We start from the raw sequence: 20,210 nt of genomic DNA on the forward strand, positions 1-20,210 counted from the left end.
TGTGTCCTTGGCAGGTTCTGTCCCTTCCCTGTGCCTCAGAGTCCTCATCTGTTAATGAAGGGGTTGGGCCAGATGATCTCCACAGGCCCCCGCTTACCCCCCCACCCCCACCCCGGGACCCTGTGCGTGGGGACTACAGGGATGTTTACTTGTGTTGGCTGTGACCGGCTTGCCCAGTAAGTCCTGATATGGTCCCTGCTGGCTGCTGCAGAGCCCCGGCACTTTCTGCTCCTTTTCTCATCTCTGTGCCCCTCACACTTCCTGTCTTCCTACCCCCCAGGACCCTCCCAGTGTCCCCTAGGCCTTGGGATGCAGCAGGAGGAAGGGAAGTCCCCTTGCTGGGAGGCGTGTCAACAGCCACATCCCTGCAGGGGCCTCCCAGCCCTCGGCTGCTTGACGGGAAGGCACACCCTGCGGAGCTGCTTCTCCTGGCCCCCAGCTTCACCCTCACCTGGGGTCTCTCTCTCTCTCTCTCTTCCCCCAGGGAATTGTCTCATAATCAAATCGAGGAGCTGCCCAGCCTGCACAGGTGTCAGAAGCTAGAGGAAATGTGAGTTGGGGGCATGGGAGTGAGGTAAAGGCATGCAAGCCAGACTTGGGACAAGTCTGAGGAGTGGGGGTCAATGAGCACACTCGGACATTTCTCCCTTCTCTGAGCTGGCTGAGTGCAAGGGTTAGGGCTGGGAGCTCAGCAGAGGCCTAGACAAGGCCTCCAGGGACCACCGACGATGGACCCACGCTGACAGTCTCAAGGTAGCTCATTGGGGGTCAACCACAACAATGAAAGGCAGTAGTGATTAGGGCCAGTGGAGGGCCAGGGTCCCATCAGCACTAGGAGGTGGGACACACTCACACACAGGAGAAGAATCCTAGGATTCAAATTTGACAAGGAAAAAAATCACCTGAAAAATTCTCTAAACTCTTTTCACTCAGCTTCTGTTTTTGTTTGCTTGTTTGTTTGTTTGTTCGGGTTTTTTTTCAAGCTTGGTGGGTCTCCTGAGCCTCTATGTCTGTCCCTTGACCCTAGGTAGGGCAATGCCTTTTGGGGCCCAGGCAGGATAGGGGTATGAGGGTCTGTCCTGTTTGTCTAGATGCCAAAGGAAAGAGGGTCTTCAACATTACAGAGGGACATGCTCCATCTCCCATTCAGACAAGCAGTCCAGTGAGCCCCGCCCCCCAGCTTGGGCCTGTCACTGGGTCATCCAAGGGCGGGGCAGTGCTCTGCTGCTGGACTAAGGTCCGGAGAACGCAGGAGCGAGGTTGGCTGGGCTGGGAGCCAGCCCCGGTGGGAACCCTGGAAACTGACTCCCTCTGGGCCACAGGGATGGTTTTGTGGCTTTGTCTCCTGACCCACTTACCCAAGGCAACCGGATCCCCTTGTGCTCCCTTTAATTCTGGTGACTTCCGCGGGCCCTTTCTTCCCATGCCAGGAGAAGTGGGGGGCTCTCCTTTCTTCCTCATAGTGCGCGGGGGGCGTGGAACAGGGCCAGGGCTTGAGCCTATTGGCTCATCTAGTCTCTCCTGCTGCCCTAGAGGCCTCCAGCACAACCGCATCTGGGAGATCGGAGCAGACACCTTCAGCCAGCTGAGCTCCCTGCGAGCCCTGTAAGTATCCTGCAGCATCCCAGGCTGGACCCTATGGGGGCCCACTGTGCTCTTCTCTCAGGCACACTTCATACCCACAGCGTACGTGGCAGTGGCAGACACAAGACTGCCCTGCTCGGTATCCCTACCCCCAGTGCGCGCACGCACACACACAGACACACACACACACACACACACACACATACACCAGGAGAGGTGCCTCCCCTTCCAGATGGCTTCTGAAGACACTTCTCCAGCTGGTGCCCAGGGGCTGATGAGATTCTGAGGCCAATCTGCCGAATCCCCTTTTCTGTGGCCCCAGCCAGTCAGCAGGTACCTTCCCCGAAAGGCTGAGGGTTCTGCTCCTGGGAGCAGCTCAGATGGGAGTGTGAGAAGGAGAACTCAGGATGGGAACGGGGAGTCCTGCACATGTCCCGGGTCTCACCTGTAATCCCCTCTCTGCGCACAGGGACCTGAGCTGGAACTCCATCCGGTCCATCCACCCTGAGGCCTTCGTGACCCTACGCTCCCTAGTCAAGCTGTAAGTGCATTCTGCACCCTCCTCCCACTAGATGGAGACCAGTGGGGACCCTAGGCCAGCGGGGGGGGGGGGGGGCGGGGAGGGGAGGATCCACCCGAGTGGGGACATGCACAAATATCTGACCGCACATCCCAGCCTCATCAGTCATTCTGACAGTCCGTTTGACAGGCCGTGGGTCCTGATAAACTCCTGCAAGCTCTGGAACCTCATCTGCTAACGTTTGGCAACATCTTAGTGGCCTCGGTGCCCTGTGTTCCCACCCCCTCTGGTCTCAGGCCCTCCCCCAGCCTCTACATGTGCCAACAGAGAGGAGGTTAGAGCCCAAAACTCCTTCACAACCTGGGACAGTGGCAGCAGGTGTGGGAGCCAGGGTCTCAGCTCAACAGTCCCCCACATGAGCAGTAACACTAGAGGGCTGCCATTCTGCAGGGAGGCAGAGGCTCATAGCTTCCCTAAATTACACAGGCTGCAAACAGGGAGCATATAGTGCTGGCTGCATGGTCATTCGGTCAGAGCTGGAAGGGACTTCTGGTGGAACTGTCACACACTGTGGTGCAGGCTGTGTACTCCACAAGGGCTCCCACCCAAGCGGTAACTGACTGGCTGCTTCCATGTCCCAAAGATGTGTCCATCTTGATAGGACCCTTTTCTGATTAACACCCAGACTCCACGGGCTAGCCTCCAGTCCTGGCCTTGGAGATCATCTAGTCCAATCCCTCACTTCACAGGAGAGGCCTCCAGGCCCAGGGGAGAAGCCTGCTCAAAGCAAGGCCAGAATGCAAGCCTTCCAGGAGGTTCACAGTGCCCCTCCTGTCTGCCACTCTCTAGGCTCTGGGCCGGAGACTTGCAAAACTCACACCTCGGTCTTCCCTCTCCTGTTTGCTCTGCTCCTGCCAGATAGGTAGGGTGGATATTTTTATCCCCTTGAAAGATGAGGACATTGAAACTCAGGCAAATTTGTGACTCCCCTTGGTTATGCAGGGAGTCGGTGACAGCGCCAGGTTTCCTACCTTCCAGTCCAGGCTGTTTCCACGACGCACAGTCTGTGGTGCTGGTGTTTGGTTTGGAGTGCTGGTTCCCTGTAATGTGTCTCCAGTCGAAGACCATGCATGTCCTCATCTCTGGCTACAAAGCCAGCCCCCAAAACAGAACAGATGACCAAACCCCTGCTTGTAGTCAGAGGCCAGCTCTGTCCAATCCCTGACTCTGGCCTCTCATGTCGTCAGAAAAGTGGGGGAATAGAGGGAGGCAAGTACAGGCAGATGCCCTAGGGGGGTGGACAGGGACCCTCCGATGGGACTGGGAACTGGGCATAGGAGCTGTGGTTAAGGAACTCTGTGACCTAGGAGTTGGGATGGCTTGACATTACCTTAGAGCAATCCCTAGTATGTAGTTGGCCCCCAGTATTTGATGAATGAATGAATGAGTGAGTGAGTGAGTGAGTTAGGGATGGTGCCTCTAGCAATCCCTGACCATCCTCCTGCCCCAGCATTTCGTGTCTTCGTCTCTCTTCGCTGATCTTCTGTCCTCTGCTCCTCTCCTCTTGCTTCCATCCCAGGCACCCCGGTCACACCCTCAGCTCAGCCCTGCCCCCTCAGCATTCCCACTGACTGCCAATAACCCTGACCATGCACTGTCCTAGGGACCTGACGGACAACCAGCTGGCCACACTGCCCTTGTCTGGACTTGGGGGCCTGATGCATCTGAAGCTAAAAGGGAACCTGGCTCTGTCCCAGGCCTTCTCCAAGGACAGTTTCCCGAAACTGAGGTGAGGGCCTGGCTTTTCCCCATCCCCAGATAGTTTTGCCCCAGAGTAGCTGGGGAGGCCAAGGAGGGACAGAGAGAGGAAAACCATGGGGCTTTACCTCGAGAAAAACCTGATGGCCCAGAGGCGTAGGGTTTGGTCACTCCTCAGTGGGAAGGGCTCGTGCCTCCCCTTCCTCGTCTCATTCACAGCATTTCTTTCTGTCCCGAGCAGCAGCCCCTAGGCTGCTGAGACTTCCTGTGAGGACAGGAGGAAGATGAGGTGCAGGCCCCCGGACCTCCTTGCTCCTTGTCCCCTTCAGGGCACGCAGACTGCCTGTCCTCACATGAGCAGCATCTGGGCCCCTGCGGTGAGGGCTGAGCCCAGGGCACTGAGGAGTGGAAAACAAGCCGCCTGGCCGGTCCCTGGTGCTAATGACATCCAGGCCTTCTGCCTGCAGCAGCAGCACAGCCTGTGTGGCCCAGGCCGCCTCAACTGCCAGCTAACGAGCTGCCTGGGGGCATCAGCCCTCGCCTTCAGAGGGCACCAGATTTAGCTCTGCTGTGCCCAGGGGTGGGGCTGGGGGACAGGGCAAGGGTGAAGCAAGAGTCACTATGAGAATTCCTGTCTCCTGAGATCTAAAAAAAAGAGTTGCTGGCTGGGCGAGGAGCAGAGCACTGGAGTGTTGTGTGATCTTGGATGAAGTGGTCCCAGCCCTGAGCCTACTGGGGGGACCCCATAAAGGACAGAAAATTTATCTTCCCATCTCATTCTCAAGATGAGTGAGGAAAAGATTGGCAGATGCTCAGAGGCTGTAGGATTTGTACAAAGAAAGCCCAGAGGGCCGCCTGCACTGTCATCGGGGTGCTTTGGGGTTAAAGGGCCGGTGCTGAGTGCTGGGTCCCTGGGTGGGCCGCCTAACCATCCCTCAGGCAGCTCATTTTACCCCTGTGCCCCCTTGGCCCCCAGGATCCTGGAGGTGCCCTATGCCTACCAGTGCTGTGCCTACGGCGTCTGTGCCAGCTTCTTCAAGGCCTCTGGACAGTGGGAGGCTGAGGACTTTCACCTTGAGGAGGAGGAGGCTCCAAAGAGACCCTCAGGCCTTCTTGCCGGACAAGCTGAGAACCACTGTGAGTGATGGGGCTCCTGGGCAAGGCGGGTAGGTAGCCGTGGAGAAGAAGTTAGGGAGGAGGCCCGGGGGACCCTGAGAGAGGTCTGGCAGGGGCTTCGGAGGCAAACCCCAAGGGGGACCTGGGAGGTGACCTCTGTTTGCACCTTGTCTCTCTAAGAACGTAGCCCAAAGGTGTTTGGGGAGAAGATGATGACAAGGACAGTAGTAATGTTTCCATATTTGCCATGCCCTTCTTGGTCCCCAACGTGCTCCCTGAGCTGCATCTTGTGGAGCACTCTTGCCCTCGTGGTTCGCACATTCCTTCTCCATGGCTGCCTCCTGGCTACATGGGCCCTGTGATTACATTCTCAGAGAGGACACCCACTTTCTCAATCAACCTGAGCCAAGCAGGATTGAATTAAGTCAATTAAATTAAACCTCCGTTTAAAAAAAGAAAAAAAAAAAAGTCCCCTCACTAGATGTCCTAGAGCCGAGTGGAACAGCATGGGGATTATCACTCTCCAAGTCCTCCTGCCCCTCAGAGGCCACTGGCTGCAAGAGGACCTTATTGAGAAGGGCCACATGGGTCTCTTTCTAGAACAGTTGTAAAAGAAGGAAGGGTGGAAGTAGGCAGCTGAGGGGGCTCCGAGAGACCATCTGTCAACCGGTGTCTTAGATAGAGAGCAGCAGGGAGGGCTTCTGTCCCCCTCACCGTCACCCCACGTGACAGAACACAGGTAGAATCAGGAGGAAGCAAGAAAGGGCCCCTGATATTTGAATTTTGTTTTCAGTCTCTAATCCCCTCTCCACAGTATGTCCATGGAGAAGCGAAACAGAAAAGTCAGAACGAAAACATGTAAGAAAAGCATCTTACGGTGGTGTAGATAGACCTGGGTTCTAAATCCAGTTTACCAGTTGTGTTGCCCAGGACAAGCTCTTCAACATTACTGAGCCTTGTTTTTTGGGGTTTTTTTAATCTGTACACTGAGAACGATACTACATTTCTCACAGGCCATAGTGAGCAAAGCATGACTCCTGGTACTACCTGCCACTCTTACTACTGGGAACATGGGCGGGCCCTCCCCATGTGTGTGAGGAGGGACGGCGTGTTGTGTAGTTTGGAACACAGCTTATGGAGGCCAGTATTCCACAAGCAGTTAAGGGGTCTCTGGGGTCTCTCTCCCAGACCCCTCCCCAGGGAGGGCTTCAGGACCCCTTGAAGAGCCCAACGGCCAGGCTGGCTCTGGGCCGGCAGACAGCTGTCCCCAGGGAACATTCCCGGATGTCTGTCTGCTGTACACTCCCTCAGGGGGCTGGAAGGAGGAATGGAAACTTTCCTTCCTCAAGGTGAAACTTTCCACCAGGCTTAGGTCTTGGAGAGCCACAGGGCGTCAGAATCGTGGGCTGCCTGCCGCTGGTAACGGGAGCTGGGGCAGGGCCCCCCACTTCCTGTGGGAGCTAATAAGCCTTGAGGAAGAAAGCCAGGAGCTTCGGCTGCAGCCAGATTTGATTTCCTCCTCGTTTCAAGAGTGGTTACTTAACACCTTGGCTGTGACTTTCCCAGCCTCAGACGGAGTCCGCGGGCCTCAGCCCGTGTGTTTCATTCATGCATTCTGATTTCAAAGAATTGCTGAGCTCCATTCTGGAGAGCCGGGGTGGCAGGGAATGAAAGGTAGAGAGGAGAGGAAATGCCAGCTCTCTGTGGGCACACCTCGGCCTCCTGCCCGCCCTGATGGTGTCTGGGCCAAGGGCAGCTCTGCAGAGCCTTTCTGCCTCCTGGGAAAATGTCCAACTGAAGGTGTTTACCCTTTAAGTGGGGAAGAAGGAAACAAACCACATGAGTCAAAGATGGGGACAAGCATGACACAGAGGCACCCCTTGTTAGTGTGTGGTGGAGGACGAGCCCACGGGGCACTATCGTTGAGGCCCGGTGCCTTACAGGCGTCCTTCAGAAGAGAAGCAGGGCTCTTCTACCACTTGGGGCCTCAGACAACTTGCCTGGTCTCACTAGAGAAACCGAAGTCTTATTTTTAAAAAGTCTTTCGGTGATGAATTATTGCTGCAAACAAGCGTTTTGTCTTTATAAATGGTAAGATGTTTAAGGTGATCATTTCAAAATTCTTGTAGAATTTCTGGACTCCCAAGCTATCCCTAACACCCCTAGAGCTCATAGGCTCTGGTTTAAGAAACCCTGCCGTAGTGACTAAGAGGAGAAAAAAACTCCTACTTGATTCAAACAAGTTACAGAGTTTCTTTAACAATGGATTTATCTTTGTAATCCCACTTTCCTAGGCTAAGGGACCGCAGGGTCTAGACTTAGAATGGGAAGGATTGGTAAAGATGATCTAGACCTGCCTCTCACCCAGCTTAGAACTGCCCTTTCTCTTATCTGGGACTTAAAGTTCCAGCACCTCTGGGGACAAATGATGCCCAGCTTGTGCATCTATAAAGCTTCCTTCCAGGCCGCCCCCGCCCCCCACCAATCAGGAAAGCATAACAGTTAAATACCTGGGCTCTGTAGTGAGACAGACCAGGTCAGACTTCCGCCCTGCTGCACACCAACTGGGAGACCTGGGGCAAGTGACTTCACTTCTATGAGCCTCAGTGTTCTCATCTGTCAAATGAGGTCAAAGGACACCCGCCTCCTACGACCGCTGGAAAGGTTAATGAGACCGTGAAGACCACGGCTCGCTGAGCGGAGCTGGCATAGGAACTCAGAGACTCTTAGCCTCACTGGCACACAAATCTGTTAGTTGACACGGTTCATACCACCGCGACTGCCGGATCCTCTTCTGTCTCCATGAGTTCCCTGAGACCAGGACCATGTCTTCCTCATCCCCAAGTTGCTCTGCCCTTGCCCGAAGCCCAAGCAGATGGCAGGCATGGCGTGCAGCCCCTGGGACCTCAGGCCCACCTCTCTGTCAGCTCTAACTGTGGGAGCTTATTTGTGTTAGTAACTAGGAAAGCTCATTTGAATTGTTAAATCGTCTCCTTCTATGACCCTTCCTGATTCTGCCCTCTGCACCAACACAGCATGTAGGAGCACAGTTCCTTTATGCCTGATGGGACTTCAGCTCCTGGAGGACGGCCACGGTCTTCCCACTTAGTCTTGCCTTGACTAAGTTAATCTCCCAGGGGCTTCGACCATTTCTCAAGTGTGTGGCTTCTACTCGCTCACTATCCCTGGTTCACCTCCTCTGAATACAGTCCAGCTCACTACTCTGTCTTAAGAAGATGTCCTTCCTGGGGCACTTGGGTGTCTGACTCTTGATTTCGGCTCAGGTAGTGATCTCAGGGTCATGGGTTCAAGCCCCGCTTTGGGCTCTGTGCTGGGCATGGATCCTGCTTAAGATTTTCTTTCTCAGGGGGCCTGGGTGGCTCAGTTGGTTAAGCATCTGCCTTCAGCTCAGGTCATGATCCCAAGGTCCTGGGATAGAGCCCTGCATGGGGCTGCCTACTCAGCGGAGAGCCTACTTCTCCCTCTTCTTCTTTCTGCTGTTCTGCCTACTTCTGCTCTCTCTCTGTCTCTCTGTCAAATAAATAAGTAAAATCTTAAAAAAAAAAAAACTCTGTCTCTCCCTCTGCCCCTCAACCCAGGACTTGGGTGTTCTCTTTATCTCTCTCTTTCTCCGAAGATATAAAAAAATAAAAGTAAAAAGATTTTCTTTCTTGCGCGTGGTGTTCACAACTGGACAGGGAATTACAGTGGGGGACCAGCCAGTGTGGAGAACTGTTTGATTACCAGCTCCCATTTTTAAGGCAGCCTCCACCCTAACTCCAACATGGTAACTCTAACACGTACTAACCTAGCACAGTAACGAGGCTGCCTGGAGGGGACGTGCGTGCTCAGTTACAGGACAAGACAAGCAAGTCTCAGATGAAAATTGGCCGTGAAGAACAGACAATGCAAATAATCCACATGTGGATAATAGGAACAGACTCTTTTCACCCAAGAGTAGAACAGATGTGCAGGGCTGCTGGGAGGACCTGTGCCGAGCAGAATGAGCTGGGGATGGCAGCTTAAAGAGGTGGGCATTTGGAGAAAGATGGGGCTTGATTGTCACCAAGACCTGGCCCCCAAGCCACCTTCTGGTCTCACCTCTCAGATGACCTGGAACTGGACGAGCTCCAGCTGGAGATGGAGGACACAAAGCCACACCCCAGTGTCCAGTGCAGCCCCATTCCAGGTGAGATGGGTGCCTTGGCACGGGGTTGGGGGCAGGACTGGGGAAGGAGTACCCAAGTATTTAGATGAGATGCTCATTCAGCCTGGCATGTTTATAACCATACTTCAGGCGCCTTCTCTGCCTAAAAGCCAACATTCTGAGGGGAAGACAGCCTCTTCTGGTGGTTCTTGGGGACAGTAGGGGAGGGGCGACAGGGGGGGAGGGAAGTCAAAGCAAAGATCAGCCAATGAGAAGTTAAACATCCTAGAGAAAGTCTCTCATTGAAGAGAGAAGCAGTGAAGAATGTCTTGACCCCATTGTTCTGGGTGGTGTGTGGCGCTGCTTCTGAGCGTCCCCTCAGTCTAAGAGTCACAGAATCCTAGAGTCAGATGGGCCTCCGAAAGGTTGCCTTCTCCACCCCTCTCTGCTCTCTTTCTTAAAACTCTCCAGCATGGAAAAACTCCACAGTACCCCTGGATAACTCATTATAGGACTGTGCAGCCCTTACAGCTGAGAAAATGTCCTATAGAGTCTCACCTGAATCTTGCTGAAAAGAAAGAAAGAGAACTCTATTTCCCTTTGATGCAGTGAGGGAAGAAGCCCCTTCCCCTGGGTATAAAATCCTAGCAGGCCACCCCCCAGAAGGCAGTAGCACATTACTTAAGCCAGGACAGGAACTGTTGGGAAAGAACAGAAAGCAATGAACAGTGTGCTTCTCTATTTCTCCTCCCCTCCATTTTCCCGTTTTATATCTGTCTTTGGTTCGTGTCCCTTGGCCGCTCTTGCTGTCTCAGAGCTAAAACAGTGCTCAAGGACTGCCAGCACCTGCTCGCAGCACTCAGTGGCTATAGCACGCCCTCTAGTGTCATCCCAGAGCAAGAACACCAATGCAGTCTGGAGGAAACAGGTGGTGTTTTCGTCCTGACTTGGAAACCCACAGGCTTCACACTGCCACAGAAATTTTGCCTCTGAAAACCAATAATCAGCAGTGATGAGGTAAAAGAGGAGGCTCCAAAAGGCAAAGTCTAGCTTGAACTTGCTTTAAAGATAGATCGTACAAATGGTCAGATAAATTATGGTACATCCATATGAGCAAGTATTTACTACGCAGACATGGAAAACACGTTTTGGAGGAAGATAAAGATTTGGGAAAGTGTGCATAATAAAATTTTAACTTAAGAAATGGAATTAAAGCCTATATGTGGAAAATCCCAGTTTAGTTTAAAAACATATATGTTTGTATGTATCTTTTAAAAAATGGGAGGAGACATACCAAAACGATGAGTTCTTTTGGAGAGGTGGAATGATAAGCAGTTTTAATTTTTCCATGTTTTATTTTCCAAACTTTCTGCAATGACCATCTATTATATGGTAGTCGGAAAAAAATATGTTTAAAAAATAGTTCCCACAAAAGCCTCTCAAATTCCCAAGCTTAGACTAGAAATACATTGCAGAAGAGGAGTCTGAAGCCAAAAGAAATGAAGACATAACGTGTCCAAAGTTACAGGGTGATTTAAGGACAGAACCTGAGGGGAGAGACAGAAAACACCACCATCACAACCATTTGCGCAAAACCAGGTTGGAAAAACCCAGAGTCATCTGTGTTTTCATTTACTTATTATGCTTTTTTTTCCGAATACCGATTGACTCTGTGAGTACCGACCGTGGTCTCTCTCCCCACCACAGAGCAAGGGAAAGCCAGCCAGGTACAACACGTCATCCACGGTGGGATCCCTGGGCACTGACTGGGAGAAGCAGAGCCTGGGGATGTGGACTGGTCACTCTCCGGGAAGCCCCCCACACCTCTGTGTCTCCAGCTCTGCCGTATCCCAGTTCAGATGCCCCCGTTTTATGGCACACTCCTGTATGCCGTCTCATCCCTTCCTTGCTCCGAAATGCTTTGGAAAGTCTGCTTTGCTGAACGTTTCCTCAATGCCTGGGTTTGCACTATGTACTTTGTGTACAAATTTGCTTATTACGTGTTTCTATTTCTGCATGTATTGGGTGAGTGTTCCTTGCATTTGCAGCTCCTTGGAAGAAGAGCTGCATATATGTCCCCACTGCCCCATACCCCCCACCCCACCTAGCAGTCCTCAGAGACCAAGTCAGCCTCTGTCAGCCCGGGAGTTGTTGGGGACAGAGGCTGGGTCAGCTTCCCCAGCCTCATCCCAAGCACCTAGGCCCAGCGGCCTCGGACCCAAGGGTAACGTCTCATCCCCTCTCCCGCAGGCCCCTTCAAGCCCTGTGAGCACCTCTTCGAGAGCTGGGGCATCCGGCTGGCTGTGTGGGCCATCGTGCTGCTCTCCGTGCTCTGTAACGGGCTGGTGCTGCTGAGTGTCTTCGCAGGTGGGCCTGGCCCCCTGCCTCCGGTCAAGTTCGTCATCGGTGCCATCGCGGGTGCTAATGCCCTAACCGGCATATCCTGTGGCCTCCTAGCGTCTGTCGATGCCCTGACCTTTGGCCAGTTCGCCCAGTATGGAGCCCGCTGGGAGATGGGGCTGGGCTGCCAGGCCACAGGCTTCCTGGCCGTCCTGGGGTCCGAGGCTTCCGTGCTGCTGCTCACCTTGGCCGCAGTGCAGTGTAGCGTCTCCGTCTCCTGTGTCCGGGCCTACGGGAAGGCCCCCTCCCTGAGCAGCGTCCGAGCAGGGGCCCTGGGCTGCCTGCTGCTGGCCGGGCTAGCCGCGGCCCTGCCCCTCGCCTCCGTGGGAGAGTATGGGGCGTCCCCGCTCTGCCTGCCCTACGCTGCGCCCGAGGGCCGGCCGGCCGCGCTGGGCTTTGCCGTGGCCCTGGTGATGATGAACTCCTTGTGCTTCCTGGCCGTGGCCGCTGCCTACATCAGACTCTACTGCCACCTGCCGCGGGGCGGCTTTGAGGCCGTGTGGGACTGCGCCATGGTGCGGCACGTGGCGTGGCTCATCTTTGCCGACGGGCTCCTCTATTGCCCTGTGGCCTTCCTTAGCTTCGCCTCCATGCTGGGGCTCTTCTCTGTCACTCCAGAGGCCGTCAAGTCTGTCCTACTGGTGGTGCTACCCCTGCCTGCCTGCCTCAACCCGCTGCTCTACCTGCTCTTCAACCCCCACTTCCGGGATGACCTGCGGCGCCTCTGGCCCTGCCCAGGGACCCCAGGTCCCCTAGCCCATGCTGCTGCCAGCGAGCTGGAGAAGAGCTCCTGCGATTCTACCCAGGCCCTGGTGGCCTTTTCTGATGTGGATCTCATTCTGGAAGCTTCTGAGGCTGGGCGACCTCCCGGGCTGGAGACCTATGGCTTCCCCTCAGTGACCCTCATCTCCTGTCAGCAGCCGGGGGGCCCCAGGCTGGAGGGCAGCCATTTTGTAGAGCCAGAGGGAACCCACTTTGGGAACCCACCACCCTCCATGGATGGAGAACTGCTGCTCAGGGCAGAGGGAGCCATGTCAGCTGGTGGGGGCCTGTCAGTGGGCAGGGCCTTCCAGCCCTCTGGCTCTGCCTTTGCCTCACACTTATAAATGTCCCTTCTCACTCTTTTCTTCCCATGTCTTCCCTCCCCTCTCCTCCCATTCCACGAATGATGGCTGCTTGTAAAATAAATTCAACCAAAACTCCACAGTGTGATCCACAGCAGGATGGCCCAGTCCCGGGGCCCTGGGCTCCACTGGTCTCCTCTCTTCCATGGCCATCTCCAACATGTGCTTCTTGGCCTGGGGTCCTCCCCTTGGTCTTCCTCTGGGCCTCTTCCCTCTCACATCTGAAGCTGTGGACCAGAGATCTGGACATCTGTCTGGCTGAGGAGAATGAGGGATGAGGGAAGCACAAAAGAGTGACTGGGATGGGGAGCCGAGCAGGTCAAGGATCAGGGTACAATGGGCAAGGGGCCTCACCGGGAAATAATAATAATAAGGGGACCGCCAAAGGCATCCAGGCATCTGCCCTTTGACTTGCGGATTGGACACGAAATGTCTCCTGTGTCCTGTTAATCTCAAGATAGGACATTCAAAAAGACTGTTCAAATCAGTTTTAGAAGATACGACACATTCTGTCCCTTTCTCAGAGAGTCACAGTGCATATTAGGCCAGTAACGGCTGCCAGAATTCCCACAGTGGTAAAGTCTGTTGAACTTTGTTTAACCCACTTCCCTAAAATATTTGACAACAGGTTTTTGTTTGGTTGGTTTTCATGGATTGTCCGTTAACGTCTCACAGAATGTAACACTGCTCTCTCCTGGGGCCCCTCATGTCTACACCACTTAGTGTTTTCCAGTGACCTCACAAGTGCCACCGATCCTAGAAAACCCCTAGGGCAAAGATGATTCCATCAAGTGGAAAAGACTTTCCACACTACTTTCCCATCCTTCTTGCTCTGCTCTGGGAAGGATGGGGAAGAGGCTGCCTTTAGCCCCGCTCACTGGGGCAGGGATTAAGAGATCCCGCACGGGGTCCCGCCTCTTCCCAAAGCCCAACCACCAGTGCAACTTCTGCCCTTAGTAAGAGAGCGTGTCCCCGGATCCTGGCAGGGTACACACAGGGAAGTCAATGACTGCTTGGCTTCCTTCTGGCTCTGACTTGCCTTCCTGTGGTTCTCCACCATAAGCCTCTTGCCAACTCCTGCCACAAGCCTAGTTTCTTTGCATCCCAGGCCCTGCCTTCTCTGTGGGATGAGGAGCCCCTGGCCAGCAAACTAGAAAGATCTTTGCATTGTATGTGTTATTTTGTAGGAAGCATTATAGAAATCTGGGGTCCCTGGATGCTCCAAAGAAGCATGACGCTTCTGCCTCTCCCATCATAACCTTCCTACCTTATGGTTTACCAGGTGCCTCTGAGCATTCTAGCACTCCCCACCCCAAACACACATGCATTCAATCTCAGGATGAGGAGGTGAGAGCTAGAACATTCTTGGAGACACAAAAAGGGAACCCAAGGCTCAGAAAAGGGGTTCTACTATTAAGACAACTCTGAGAAGGTCCTTCCTAGCCTGCAGTTTATCTTGTCATCTGTCTCCCCACTGCCCCTGGTGCCCAGTGGAAATGCTAATGCATGTCCCCAAGGCTGACTAGGCTGGGGATGGAGGGATGAGGCAGAGACCGTGAGTGGAACTTGGCGTATTTCTAAACCTCATTTGACCAGCAAGTTGCCCGGACTCTTACAGGCTCTGGAGCTAAATGTGCTGACCTTGTGATCACCCACCCACCCTGTGGCTCCTAGCATAGGGTTAACCTCAGAGTAGGCACTCACTGGATGATGGGGAATTCATTCAGCAATTGGTTGAGAACCCCTGGCTCCTGTTTTCTAGGGCTGATGAAGAGCCTTTCATGGGAGGAATTTGCTCTACGTTGGGTACTGGGAGTTGGTGACTGTTATGTGGAACGTTTCTCAGAGGTGCCCCAGGGATGTCAAAGTAGGTGAGATTTGGGGGAGCCTGGACTTCTAGGAAGTCCTTCAGGCCCTTCCTCACAGCCACCCCCACCCTATGTGATCACTTTCCCCCTTGGGGCCAGGGAGCTAGTGTTGAGTGGAATGTGGAGTGAAGTGGCCGCGTGTTGGAGGTTTAGGAGTCATGGGAACAGTCCCCTACAGGTGGCCTCTTCTGTGAAAAGGGCGCCAGTGTTTTTTGGCTGCAGGCTCTTGGGTAGCACCACTGTCCTCTTATCATTTACTCCCAAAGATCTGGGCATGTGCCAAGTCTGGCCCTTCTGGACAGAGGAGAGGTGTGGCGGAAGGGAGTGGAGGCATTTACCATGAGCTATTTTCATTATTCAAAAAGCCTAGTCGATGCTGTACATTTACCCAAAATAAGGTGGCGAAGTAGTTTCTTTGTTTCTGACAGACTTTCTAGCAAGTCAGTATGTTACTCTTTTGGTTATCTCCATTATAATCACTAGAAGACTATAAAGTTTTTATATGTCTTTGATGAAACCCAAAATCAAAAACCAAATAACTCAAGTGCATGTGAAATTTTCCAAAATGGTGTCCATGGGGACGAATCCATGCAAAGGGCCGTGATGGTAGAAATGCTGCGAGCTGCTGACTTGGGATGTCCTCCCCAGGCCTCCGTGCGTTTTGCCTTGGCAAACAGTGCCAACCACAGTCTCTTCTCAGACCAACTATATTCGACCAAGGTTTTTAAAGCACCTCTGCACATATCAAGAGGAAAACTCCTTAATTCAGTGCTGAGATTTGACGACTGTGGATTAACAGAGCCTCTGGTTACGCCTTCTCTTTGCCTTCCTCTCCCTACCTCTTGCTCCTCAACCTCCTTCCGAATTTTCCTTTTCCAAGAAGAATAAAAGGTTTGAGGATTGAGGGAGGGGAAAGAGGAAGAGTTTCCAACAATTAGTAGGGCCTGAATGAGTGAGGATGACGGGAAGTAGCTAGAATCCTTGATCCTGTCTGGCACCATCTCCTCTAACTACCTCTGCTCTGGTGTAGCAAGTCCTTCCACCCACCCTGTGTCCCTCACATCACTTCTGGGTTCCCCGCCCCGTGCCCTCTCCAGCTGTGTGAAGCGTAAGAATTGTCAAGATGTAAATATTTGGATTCTTCTGTACAATAAAGCACCAGTAAGGTATCATGTGTGTCCCTTGACGCTTTTCTGCTGCTGCCGATAGCTCTGTGGGGGCTCCGCCAGAGGTGAGGCTGCCTTGAGAGAGGAGTGACCAGAGAGTCCAGGCTCTTCCTCACCCCGTCCCCTGAGTACTAGGGCATCGGGGGCACAGCCAAGGAGGCTCAGATTGGAAGTTTAGAGGGATCAGAATCCATTTGGCTCACCCGTGTTTACCTGGCCTTTGGGGGCTGGACCTGGGTTAGGTAGAAAACAATCCAGAGAAAGCAGGCAACATGGTAGACTTGCTGTTACCCAGCCCCGAGCATCGTCTCAGACCCAAAGCCTATTCCTGGGGTTTCCTGATTCTGTGAATCCCAAAGAACCCATCAGCTTCCTTCCCTCTACTTGGGCAACCTTCTTCACCCAGTCTCTGCCTTGAAAATCTTTTCCCTGAAGCCTTGACCCAGAATGGGATGATGTCCCTGAGACAAGCAGGTAGGCCCCTTCTAGAGGTAAGGGAAAGAGAGTGAGTTGAGTAAAATGCCAGTCATGACTGGGAAAGAGAAGTGAGCCCGTCAGGGCCTTACTGGCCTAGTGCCCAACTTCCTTCTGAGAGGCCAGATAGTGCCTTCAGGAGCACCCTTCTTCCACCCTTACTGAAGTTAGAATTCCAAACCCCATCCATCCTTGTGGCCCAACTGCCGGGAAGGCCATTCTGTTGCTCCTGCTGGACTGGACAGAGACGGAGACACAGGGGCTAACTCAAGTAAGTACATGTTCCCTGACAGGGTCTGTGGGGAGCAGGAAGGCAGGCAGAATCTCAGGAAATCGAAGACCAGCATGGCTGCAATGGGCCATTCTGGATGAGAGGCCATTCTGAGATCCCGCCAATGGGAGTCTGTGGTCTGGAGCCCACCAGCAGCAAGCAAAGCTGCCCTCTCTAGGCCTGCTTGGATATCTGTCTGCCTCTCACCACAGTCCACTGCTCCTCCTCACCCCCTTTTTACCTGGAGTAAGTAGTACCCGTGCATGGTTCGAATAAAACCCATCTGTTTAACAGTCCCCATTTGCCCATTTGCAATTCCCCCGCTGGTCGCCCCTGTTGTAAGTTTCTTCTATATCCTTCCAGACTCTCTTCATGCATATACAAACAAAATGCATATATATTCTTACTTCTCCTTTCTGCCCAAGGTAGCAATACCACAATTTCGCTTCTGCGGAATTTTTCATCTATTAAGAAAGCTCAAAGATCTTGCCTTACCAAAATGCTTTCTCTTTTTTTTTTTTTTTTTTTTTTACAGTATCTTACTTTATATAGATGTACCCTGAATTTTATTCCCTTCTTATGGAAATGTGACTGCTTAATCTTTTGCTTCTACAAACAAGGCATCAGGTAACACCAGACCAACATCATTTAGCACACGTGGAGGCATATCTGTAAGACACAGTCCCAGACGTGGAATTGCTGGATCAAAAGAGGGTTCTAGATCTTGTTCCTGAAGCCGTGGAGCCACACGCATGTGTGGGCGGTAGTGCGCTCTGGGAGGGCGCACTGTGGCCCCGGGCGTGTGTGGGACTCCGGGAGGCAGGTGTCTTCACTGCTCCGGCTGTGGGAGGGTAGGGGGGGTTGCCATGTGAACCCCGCCGCTGCTCCCTCTGCCTGCGAGGCGCCTCTTAGGCCTGTGGCACTCCCGGCCGTCCAGCCAGCCTCCTCGGTGTGGGGCATTCTGGGCCGTGGGTCTGGCAGGAGGGAAGGGCAAGCTCCATGGGGCCAGTGCCTCAGAGGGGCCAAGATGAGCCCCAGGTGAGGCTTGCATCCGGCCCGGCATCATGCCCCTGATGGGAGTGAGTCACAAAAGCAAAGTGTTTTGTTTATTTTATTTATTTATTTATTTATTTTAAACAACAAGAGTTTTAGTTAATATAGCATCTTTCCTTTAACTCATTTTTTCTTTTGACTCATAGTCTACATTTGTTCATAACTTTTGCTTATGTGGGCCTCACGATGACTTGTTCTTCCTTAAGCGCTCCTCTCGGCATCCTTTCTTTCGGCTTCCATTCCTGGCTAATTGCCCTGCTTTCTTTTGGTATTTTCCTGGAGACTGAGGGAGAATCTGACTAGCCCAGCTTCCTTTCCTACACTAGGTCAAATCACAGGTCAGTGTCAACCAATGCAATGACCACTCTGTCCAGGTACCTGTCCCAGGCCACTAAATTGTAGCGCATGAATGGGTATGTTTATGTGGGATCCTGTGGGACAAAATGTGTGGGCTCAGAGCCGCCCCTGGAGCAAGGCTGTGGGCTCCTTCTCCCAGAATGGACAACTTGCATCACAGGAAGATTCCACAAGAGCAGGGACTGTGTTGGTGTCTAACTGCTGTTGTGTCCTCCGTCCTTTCCATAGGGCCTTGAACAAAAAGATGCTCAATTAATTTCTTCTGGGGATAAAAAAATTAAGAAATTAACATATCTAAGTAGTCCCTAAAAATTCTATTTCCCAGCCTAATGGGGACATCTGGCCAGAAGATGCCAATAACACAGAACAACAGACAGCTTCTTGTGTGAACTACATTTATGTTCCTGAGAACTGGCACTCCATTCAGTCGCTCTGTGTCAGGCCCTTCGGGCATGTCCTTTCTCTTTCTAAGGAAACAGAGTGGGCATCTATTTCTGTGGTGAGATTTGAAGGGCCATCAAGTTCCCTGACCCCCCTTCTCTGTGACAGCTCCTCCCTTGGCTAGCACAGTGGCTGAAATGCCACCATCATTATTCCTCATTCCTTCAGCTTAGGTTCCCTGCCTGGGGCATCTGTGGTTTCAGCCTGACCAGTCACCGCTTCCCTTCTTCCACGAGCAGTAGCTTGGCTTTTCTAAAGGCAGTTGTCCCCACTGCTCCTTAATGCCTCTGGTTCAGGTGGGGTTGACTCCTCTTCAGGTTCCAGAGGTGGGATGTGAGGCAGTGTTTTCAGTGTATTCTATTCCTGGCCACAGTGACTGGTCTAAGTATGGGCTCTTAGCTCAAGTCCTTGTAAAGACTTGCCTGATGGTACATTGAAACTTCTCAGTTTGTGAAACAAGGTCTGTCCCTGGTAAATAGGTTTCTTGGACACACCCCACTCTGATCACCTCCTCTCCATGGCCCAGGAGTAAACTCACTGAGCTCTTACCAACTCTTAGGCTGGAGAGGGCAGTTTATAGAATGGGAATAAGGAAGCAAGGAGGATTGTCAGGCTAGACTGTCGGGTGGAGATAGTGGGAGGCTGGGGGGAGGCCCCAGGGGGTAATACAGGGCCAGAGAGTGCTAGAGGAGTGGGGAGAATGGAAAGGGCAGATGAGAAGGTAGCTGAGACCAAACTCATTTATTTCATCGCTGACCCTGACCCCCACAGGCTCCGGCCTTGGATCCCACAGGTAGTTTGAGAATCACAGAACTGCCAGGTATCAGCACTAGGAGACACCTTGGAGGTCATGGGCCAACGGGGGAGGGAAACCTAGACATTCCCCCAAAAGGAACCCTATCACCACCTGACCCTGTTAGGCAGTTCCCCAGACATAACTCCCAGGTCTGGAGAGAACCTAGTAAATAAATAAAAACTCACCTTAACCACCCTGTGGGATCATGGGGAAAGGCAAGCAGAGGAAACTCACCAAGGGAGAAATACTGGAGTGGGGGTGGGAAGGGGGTGGGGGGAAGAGACATTGGAGAAGCTATTGTCCTTGATGGGAACGGAGAGTTGGAGAAAAGGATGGGCACTCACTGGGAGCCATGGTAGGAGCCAGGGCAACCTGCCAAGAAGGAGAAAATGGAACGTGCTCTTTCTGGGCATAGCACATCTGCGTCCATCACCCCAGGCTCAGCCCAGCCTCTCCCCGGCTTCACTGGCAGCCTTATGCGGGACTCCAAGCTGCCCTGCAGCCTGCCATCCTGGGGATCGTGTTCTGAAACCACAGCACCCCACCCATCCCCCACCCCGTTCTTCCCTCCCTCAGGCCGCCCCAACCTAAACAAGACAACCTGGGCAGGGGGGCCACACGCTGTTGGAAAAATACACACTTAGCTGGAAAAGGAGCTTTATTTGTGTGTGTTGAATTCCCACAGCAGCCGAAGGATAAATAGCTAGTCCCCAGCCTTAGCTTAGAAACTGCCCACAAGGTGGGTGGTAAAATCTGTTCTTATTTAGATAGCTTTTGGGGAGAGGTGGGGAGAGGGAGTGGGGGCAGCAGGAGAGGGGACCTTGGAATCTACAATGTTTATATGATCAGTCACGGAGGTCATCTCTCCTCTTTAATTAGGGGTTTGAAGCTGGGAAACTTCGCTCAGCTTGCTTGTCCTAGGAGCAGAGCAGACTGGCGAGTAGGCAAGGGGCACAACATCTCTTTGGGGCCCGGTTGAGGTTGGACCACTATCTTGTCTCCATCCAGTCTCCAGCTAAGCACTCGGTAAACGTCAGTACTGTGCCAGGCCCTGTATGTGTATTATCTTAGTCAATCAGTAAAACAACCTCAAGAGTTAGCTAGCTACTATCATTATCTCCCTGTTCTATGGGAG

The 20,210-nt window shown here is 52.9% G+C and overlaps 1 protein-coding gene across 2 annotated transcripts in view; it reads left to right on the top strand.

The window, feature by feature from the left end:
• LGR6 (leucine rich repeat containing G protein-coupled receptor 6) overlaps window positions 1-15,686 on the top strand; it is a 119,833-nt gene extending 104,147 nt beyond the window's left edge. For both annotated transcript variants that reach the window (XM_059145141.1, XM_059145142.1), the window contains 7 exons: window positions 485-550; window positions 1,534-1,605; window positions 2,054-2,125; window positions 3,768-3,893; window positions 4,839-4,999; window positions 9,087-9,167; window positions 11,376-15,686. In XM_059145141.1, the coding sequence (XP_059001124.1) occupies window positions 485-550; window positions 1,534-1,605; window positions 2,054-2,125; window positions 3,768-3,893; window positions 4,839-4,999; window positions 9,087-9,167; window positions 11,376-12,631 (1,834 nt within the window). In that variant the 3' untranslated portion in view covers window positions 12,632-15,686. The remainder of the gene's footprint in view (window positions 1-484; window positions 551-1,533; window positions 1,606-2,053; window positions 2,126-3,767; window positions 3,894-4,838; window positions 5,000-9,086; window positions 9,168-11,375) is intronic.
• The last annotated feature ends 4,524 nt before the right edge of the window (window positions 15,687-20,210 follow it).

The sequence above is a fragment of the Mustela lutreola genome, chromosome 14 (assembly GCF_030435805.1).
Source record: "Mustela lutreola isolate mMusLut2 chromosome 14, mMusLut2.pri, whole genome shotgun sequence".
NCBI classification, from domain to species: domain Eukaryota; kingdom Metazoa; phylum Chordata; class Mammalia; order Carnivora; family Mustelidae; genus Mustela; species Mustela lutreola.